This window comes from Pygocentrus nattereri, chromosome 17 (genome assembly GCF_015220715.1).
Source record: "Pygocentrus nattereri isolate fPygNat1 chromosome 17, fPygNat1.pri, whole genome shotgun sequence".
In the NCBI taxonomy this organism is placed as follows: domain Eukaryota; kingdom Metazoa; phylum Chordata; class Actinopteri; order Characiformes; family Serrasalmidae; genus Pygocentrus; species Pygocentrus nattereri.
In genome coordinates this window covers 40,665,510-40,673,906 of record NC_051227.1, presented here as the reverse complement: position 1 = coordinate 40,673,906, position 8,397 = coordinate 40,665,510, and the positions used below count along the sequence as shown (strand labels likewise).

At 49.9% G+C, this 8,397-nt stretch overlaps 1 protein-coding gene across 1 annotated transcript; it reads left to right on the top strand.

Moving 5' to 3' along the window:
• The first annotated feature begins 2,627 nt into the window (after positions 1-2,627).
• On the top strand, positions 2,628-8,366 carry fbxo46 (F-box protein 46). Its single transcript, XM_017723117.2, has 2 exons — positions 2,628-3,042; positions 5,339-8,366. Exon 2 carries the CDS (start codon positions 5,444-5,446, stop codon positions 7,472-7,474), a length of 2,031 nt encoding a protein of 676 aa, XP_017578606.1. The 5' UTR covers positions 2,628-3,042; positions 5,339-5,443; the 3' UTR covers positions 7,475-8,366.
• Positions 8,367-8,397: the final 31 nt, after the last annotated feature.

The following is an 8,397-nucleotide window of genomic DNA, read 5'->3' as shown; positions in this document are numbered from 1 at the left end:
GTGTCGTTCCCCGTGTAGTGCACTAGGCAGGGAATAGGGTGCCGTTTGGGATTGAGCCATGCTCTCCTATGACGTGAGCGCGCTCGGATTTGTTGTGGTGGACATCACCAGACGTGGATACAGCCCAACATCCAACCTCGAGTAAGAGTGAGGATCATTTGGGTGGAAAATATTAACCGCGTTAGTATATTAATAGGAGTATATTAATACTAATGCAGTTAAAACGCAGGTACTGCAGGTACCGGAGCCTCAAACCCCCGTATTTATAAAGCACACGCTTATAATCACACATTATTCAGGACACAGCATGTTTTACAGGCAGCTCTCCAGCACTGGCCAAACCACTGGGCTACAGATGGCCACGTAAGTTGGCAGTAATACTCGCTGCATGAGAAACAGTGAATGTAGCTCGCCTGGGAAGCCCCCGGCACGAGCCCCGGGATGGATCTCAGAAACACAAATGCCTCCAGGATGAAAGTCTTTTCTGCTGCAGCATCTGACGTAGGCCTGTGGTACCCTGTGTTCACCTCCACCCGGTGCTTCTAGTGGATGGTTACAGTAAAGGGTACTTTACTGTAGGGGCTGTGTTAATGATGACGTGTTTGGATCTCGTTAAAGCGTGCCCATGTGAAAAGTCAGTGGATTATATTATAACTGTTTATCACTGTTACAGGATCTTATACGTTTAGCAAGGAAAGCTTCTTGGCTATGACTGCGAGCAAAGCCATCACGATCAGGAGCTTCCAGCTGACGGTGAACTGGCATATTTAATCACCTTTACTTTTTCTTTGTTAGCGACTATTAAAATATATGTCCACAGTGCCCGATGGGCCAGCTTGCCTGCCAGCTGTTAGCAGGTAACACTGGCTGTACCGTTGAATCAATAAACTCACTGTGAGTTAAGCCACATGTTCTTCATCCACATATAAGCAGAAAATGACTGAGAGCACTTGAGAGTCTTTGTTATATAAAGGGAAACACTGACTGGTCATGAAAATGTACATAATTAAGTCATTAAGCTATTAAAAGCCATTCCGAGTGGTTTGGGGTGAAAAGCTCCGCTTTAATGAAATTAGGAAGCAGATATTCAGAGTTGAGTGCGTCTGAAATCTGCCGCACGGCGTTATTTCATCCAGTGTTTAGATATTCGCTGCCGGACGTCTGAGACTGCTTTAGGATTTTGTTTATGGCATTTATTTACATTTATTTTAATCCATACATGCGCATGCAGGGCATCGTAAAGCAAAACAGTCCCTAAAGAAAACTGATTCGGTCAGATTTATGAGTGTTATAAACTCAGGAGGCGCGTGTTCTGGACAGTAAATGAAGTGGCTGTGGTTGTGTTGTAGACGCTGTGACGCCTGGTTCCCATCACCACCACTGTAAAGAACTCAGAGTCTGTAGGTTTTTCTACAGCGAACCATTTCACACCAAACCACCCTGAATGGCGCTGTTTACATATCATGGACTAAAATGGATGGAATTCCCCTTTAAATGATCCATGTCTTTCCTCTGGAACTGCACAGCTGGAGTGGTCATCTCTACGTTTCTCAGGTGTTTATTCAGAAGGCTTTGCGCCCTCACGGACACAGTGAGGATGCTAAACAGCATCCCGCACCTCCTTCATGGGCTCTTTGGAGGCTTTAATCTGCCAAGCCCTATTCAGTCCCACTGTGTGGCAAAAATACAGCACTGGAAGAACAAGAGGCAGCACATCTCTCCTCCTCCTCTCCTCTCTCCTCTGTTCTCTCATCTTCTCTCCTCCTCTCTTCTCCTCCTCCTCTGTTCTCTCATCTTCTCTCCTCCTCTCTTCTCCTCCTCTGTTTTCTCATCTTCTCTCCTCTCTTCTCCTCCTCCTCTGTTCTCTCCTCTCTCCTCCTCCTCTGTTCTCTCATCTTCTCTCCTCCTCTGTTCTCTCCTCTCTCCTCCTCCTCTGTTCTCTCATCTTCTCTCCTCCTCTGTTCTCTCCTCTCTCCTCCTCCTCTGTTCTCTCATCTTCTCTCCTCCTCTCTTCTCCTCCTCCTCTGTTCTCTCATCTTCTCTCCTCCTCTCTTCTCCTCCTCCTCTGTTTTCTCATCTTCTCTCCTCTCTTCTCCTCCTCCTCTGTTCTCTCATCTTCTCTCCTCCTCTCTCCTCCTCTGTTCTCTCCTCTCTGCTCCTCCTCTGTTCTCTCATCTCTCCTCCTCCTCTCTCCTCTGTTCTCTCATCTTCTCTCCTCTCTCCTCTCCTCCTCTGTTCTCTCATCTTCTCTCCTCCTCTCTCCCCTCTCCTCCTCTGTTCTCTCATTTTCTCTCCTCCTCTGTTCTCCTCCTCTCTCCTCTCCTCCTCCTCTGTTCTCTCATCTTCTCTCCCCTCTCCTCCTCTGTTCTCTCATCTTCTCTCCTCTCTCCTCCTCTGTTCTCTCATCTTCTCTCCCCTCTCCTCCTCTGTTCTCTCATCTTCTCTCCTCTCTCCTCCTCTGTTCTCTCATCTTCTCTCCCCTCTCCTCCTCTGTTCTCTCATCTTCTCTCCTCCTCTCTTCTCTCCCCCTCTCCTCTCCTCTCCTCTCCTCCTGCGAAAGGGGGGCAGAGAGGGGAGTTTTCAGCGACCATATATGGACACGCCATCAACTCGCTTTGCCTATTGGCTGCTGGCGTTTTGCAGCTGCCTGTCAACAAGATGGCCTTCAATAGCTTTCCGAAGACCGAGCAGCGAGCTCCGCTTGTTTTACGGAAACCCCGTGTTGTTTAAGCGCGTTGAAGCCGTCGCTCGGGAGCGGGTTCAGCGGGCTCGGAGTCTGGCGCTGTCACTGAGGCGGAGGCGCGTGTCGGCTGTGGAGATCGGCGTGCGCGGCGATGGCAAAGTGCGCCAGGACACTGTCGCGGGCCTCGTAGCTGGCAGGTCGCAGGGCTAATGTAGCCGAGCCGCGGCTGCCCGCCCCGGGTTCGACCCCGTCCGCGTGTTTTAGAGGCGTTTTTATCCGACGCGACTGGGTTTTTTGTCCTTGTTGTTGTGGGAGAGCTACCGGAGAGAAGCCAAATAGCCTCACTTGTTGTGGCGAAGGTAAGAGGAAGCGCCGCTTCACCGCACTGCATGCTCGTCCACCGTGAGCCGGAGCTGCCTCGTAGAGGCAGACAACCATTGTGCTAGGCTAGCTAGGCTAACGTACCCTGCGCCTTTGCTCTGGCCAGTTAGCTGAATGGTCGCTGACATCGTGAGCGCTGAAAGGACTGACAGCGCGACCGCTGCGACCAGACCGGCGGAGGAACGCGTTAGCGTGAGTTCCTTTGCGTCAGATTGACGGAATGAAAGCGATCCAGGCGAGAAAGTTCCGCCGATTCGCTTCCCCAGCTAGCAAAATAACGTTAGCCAGCCAGCTAGCGCCCGCTAGCCTAAGCTTTTCGGGCCCGGAGGCTTGTCCTGCCAGCCCGTTCACTCGGATCAGTACGCGGGCACCGGTTGTTCTGTCCGGCCTGACGATTCTCCGCGCTGTGGCCGATTAACTCGTTTCGCTACTGAGGCATTCAGCTTTATGCACTTCGCCTGGCAGCTAGTTAGCTTAGCTCAACTTCACTAACTCGGCCATAGACAAAACTAGCGGGTTAGCTGTTTGGCTAGTTAGCGGGTTGGTGGGTTAGCTGTTTAGCTAGTTAGCGGGTTAGCTGTTTGGCTAGTTAGCTGGTTGGTGGGTTAGCTGTTTAGCTAGTTAGCGGGTTAGCTGTTTGGCTAGTTAGCTGGTTGGTGGGTTAGCTAGTTAGCTGGTTGGTGGGTTAGCTGTTTAGCTAGTTAGCGGGTTAGCTGTTTAGCTAGTTAGCTGGTTGGTGGGTTAGCTGTTTAGCTAGTTAGCTGGTTGGCTAGTTAGCGGGTTAGCTGGTTGGCTAGTTAGCGGGTTGGGGTTAGTACCCGCAGCTTCCGTTCAGAGGGATTTCTTGTTCGCTCGAGTTCAGTGTCACTAAACTTCTCTTCCACGCCGACATTCCAGAAAGTCTGTTTCGCAGGGAAAAGTGTCGAGGAAGTGTTTGCGGGTTTACTACGCCGCTAGCCGAGCCAGCTGGCGGTGGTCACCAGGCCGCGTTCGCAGCAGCTCCTGCCCGCCGTGTTGGGGGTCATTCGGTCTGAAGTTCGTCTCAGATGCGCTTCGCTCGCACCGACAGACGCCTGGCTGGCTGAACTGAGCCGCCCTGTTACCCGCGCGGCTCGTACTCACGGGGCCACTGGACGCCGATTTAGGGTCATGTGTGTTTTACGAGGATCGTTTTGTCAGTGTTTTTGTCCATCATGCGAGAAAAAGTGCTGGTCGAGCATTTTCTCCAGTGGCTTTTGAAAAATCGTTACCTCAAGTGTACATTAGCCCTGTTGCCCCCTTGAGCCGGGCAGTTAAGGGAATGGAGCCCGCAGTCAGTAACACGGAGCCCCTTCCCTGTTCCTTTGCCGAGGCAGTAGCAGAGATTAAAGACCCCGACGCCAGCAGCCAGCTCGACCTGCCTTTGTTGATCATCTCCTGTTCACAGAAAGATGATTGTGCACTCATTTTAAATTGTCTAAGCAAAGCATTTTTAATTTGACTAATTTTGTCCAGTATTGGCTCAATAATAATAATAATAATAGTAATAATAGTAGTTTCGAACCTGAGTGTTTGAAATCGGGTTATTTTTTTAACACATTGTTAAGCCTCTATAGATGTGAGTTTATCTCTTAAAGAGGAACATTTTCCTGGCATGAGTCAATAAAATTGTGGTTTGTGGTTGATTTATTAACTGCCTGTTGTGCTCTGACAAGCTCAGAAACCTGCTGCCTCAGGCATGAGTTGCTCTTCCAGCATATCTTGGTGTAAGTCATGGCAGCGATGCAGCCATTGAGCTAGATGGTCAGTAACACTCCTGACCCTGGTCAGTACCATATCTAGTGGCTCTAAACCATGAACAAGAATACACCAACAATCAGTTTCAAATGAGGTTGTATTTAGCGTAGAAATGTAATAAACGAGTGGGATGGACAGCAAAAGTTGAATATTAAGCGCTGAGCATAATCATTTTTAAGGCGGTCATGCAGATTTTCTGTCGAGCAGCTTTTGAGCCTAAGCTCTGACCAGCAGTGCTCTGGAGCCAGTGCAGATGTATGCTGGAAATAAAATACTTCTAAAACGTTCCTTTTGTTGCGTTGCCTACACTGAGAGCATTGTAGTCATGCTTGACGAGTGTTTGCCAGTTTGAATGCATGCCATGAAAAACGTGCTCGTCAGTAACATGCCATGTCTGATTCAGGTTATGTGTAGTCATCGAGTAAATGGCAGCACAGTGTTAGACTAAAAATAAGCGATGCTGTTTATTTATTTCTCTCTTTCTCTGTCTCTCCTCAGATTGAAAACTTCAGTGGATCCTGCAGACCTGAACGATGAGAGAGCGCGGTGAAGTGAAAAGTAACTGCCCTGCCTAGTGGCAGATATGCTCTCAATGGGCTCACAATGAACCGTGACACCTTTTCCCACATACGACTGTGGTGCCCACGTCCCTTCGGCACCTACTCGCAGAACAAGCCATACAGCAATGGCACGATTGGCGGTGGGACAACATCTACCCTTTGTAAAGTAGATGCCGCCGGCTGCACCTCCATAGAGGCCGGTGGGGTCGATGAAGAGCATAACGAGGATGTAGGCACTGAGAACACTCCTCCTGCCCCACCTTCCACTCTCCTGGCTCCTCCACCCCCTGCACCACCCTCTCCTACATCACAAATGGAGGATGGCAGGGTGTTGCTTGATACGTGGTATGTCATCAAACCAGGCAACACCAAAGAGAAAATCGCCTTCTTTGTGGCTCACCAGTGTAGTGGAGCAGGCATTCCAAGGCCTAGTGCCATGAAGGTGAAAGGAAACTGGGGCACAGATTGTACCAAGGCTAAACGTCGTCGTCGATGCTCTTCCTATGACCCTCCTACAAGAGCTCAGAATGTTACCCCTGAACTGCCTTCAGAGCCCAACCCTCCAGATGACGGTATTGGAGTGAGCGAGACCGATCTTCTGTCCGTAGCTGAGATGGTTGCCCTTGTTGAGCAGCGCACAGCTATGGCCCTTCAAGGCATTGTGGCTCAAGGACGGACAACTTCTAGCCACCAGCAGCATACGGTACTCCAGAATTCGGTTTCAGATCCCACACCCGTCGTATTCCTTTCAGAATCTCCTCCGTCTGCACCAGCCTCTAAAAGTGACTTTGAACATCAGCAGCAACAGGAATCCCGACGTGTTGCTCAGGCTGTGGCCCATTTTGAGTCTCAGCAGCAGAATCTTGACAGTACAATACTCCGGCCTCAGATTCATGGCTCGGGCAAAGAACGGGATTGTGCTAGCGAGAGTGGGGGTGGTGGCCAAAGCCATGGTCGAGGGGAAGTAAGGATTGCGTTTCGGGTGTCTAGTTTGGATCCTCGTTCCCAGTCTGAGCCCGTAGGACGCTCCAGATGCATGTTTATGAGTTGTGGGGCTGGAGCAGGGCAGGCAGGAGCAAGGGCCAAAGAAAAGATCACGTGTGACCTCTACCAACTGGTTAGTCCTTCATCTCGAGACCCGAGTGCCATCCTGGCTGGCTCACCAAAGTCTGATCCCTTAGGGGAAGACATCACCGAGCGGCCTCCTTCCACAGCTCCTGACCCGATCCAGGATCACTGTTCAGGAGAAAAGAAGGCTGTGGCTCGAGAACGGGTGACCGGCTTCCACGTTGAGGTTGTAGTCACCGGTGCCGTGGATCAGTGTGTCTTCTATGGTAAGGACAGCACAGAGAATGTCCAAGAAGAGACTGTATGCTTTGCAATGCCTAGTGGGGTTAAACCAGCTGATGTTTCAGAGGACCCCCCACCTGGCCAGCTGTTCTTTCTACAGACCCCAACTGCTGAAGATGAAAGTAGTACCGGGGTCTCCAGTGGAATGTGTTCTTTGGATTGTGCAAATAACAATGGGCCGGTAGGAGGCGCAGTAGAGAGGCCAGACAGTCCGATTGCCAGTGTGGATGATTGTGCTGATAAATCACTCTGCCGTCTCTACCGTCACGTCTCCCACGACTTTTTGGAGATACGTTTTCAGATCCAGCGGCTTCTGGAACCACGGCAGTACATGCTCATGCTTCCAGACCACATCATGGTTAACATCTTCAGCTACTTACCCACCCGCTCTCTAGCAGCCCTTAAGTGCACCTGCCATGACTTCAAGGCCCTGATCGAGACCTATGGTGTGCGTGCTACGGATTCCCGCTGGAACCAGGACCCACTGTACCGCGATGACCCCTGCAAGCAGTGCAAGCGGCAGTACGAGCGGGGGGACGTTTCGCTCTGCCGCTGGCACCCCAAACCTTACCACCATGACCTGCCTTACGGACGCTCATACTGGATGTGCTGTCGGCGCACAGATAAAGACACGCCCGGCTGTAGAGTTGGACTGCACGACAACAACTGGGTACAGCCGTGCGACATGGTTCAGGCCCGCGCCAAAAGAGACGATGGGAGGTAAAGACTGGAGTACGGGCATTCCGGGTTCCTTCCCTACTCTCTGCCTAAACCTCACGCCACTGTAATATTTATGGTTGAGCTCGCCTCCCCTGTCTCAGCTTGTTAACCTTGCTATCATGTCAGTATCAGTTCTTAGCAGTGCACCATACTTAATTCTTACTCCCATAATACGCAGACCAGTGCTGTTGTGTGAATATCGATGCGATTAAATGAGGTTAATGTCTGCTGCATGGGACTAGATCTTTACATGTATTTGTGAATTGGTTAGAAATTCTTCTGGCTTGGCATTCTTTTCCTAAGACCAGCTCCGAAGCCAACCCCAACCTTGCAAAAAGCTGCAGGCCAGGCACCGACTTGTCTCGTGAAAGTAATGAAATGTCCTGAGGTTGGATGTCGAGTTTTGTTTGCTGACCCTGGAGCAAAAAAGAGCAAAATGATGTCACTTTACAAAAACCTGATGTCACTTTGTAATCAACCGTTCTGCTTTTCCTGTTTTTGTTTTTCTTTGTGTGAGTATGATTGGTTTTTCTTTTTCTTTCCTCCTCTTGGTTTTTAAGGGTGTTTTCAAAGCTGAAAGCATTATTGAAACAAGTCTTTATTTCTTGTCCAGATGTTGTTGTTTTTTCTCTGCCCTACCACTGCACCAGCCAGGCTGCCACTACCTGTCTGCTTACTAGTAGAGGACAGTCTTTGCTTTCTGTGGGTGAAAGAACAACACCAGGTTCCAGCCTTAACCCCATTCATTCTGCTCACATCAATCTGTACAAATTTTTCAAACAAAATCAAATGTTGATGCTGATCCGTTGGTTTGGGAGACCGTTGTAGGTTTCACTGTCAGCTGATGCTATAGGGAATTTTTGCCTCTAAAGTAAATAAAAGTTATTTAAAACTGGTCTCTGTATCAAAACTGCGTTACTTTTTTAA

Coding starts and splice junctions, on each gene's coding strand:
- fbxo46 (XM_017723117.2), top strand. CDS start 5,444: ATGAACCGTGACACCTTTTCCCACATACGACTGTGGTGCCCACGTCCC.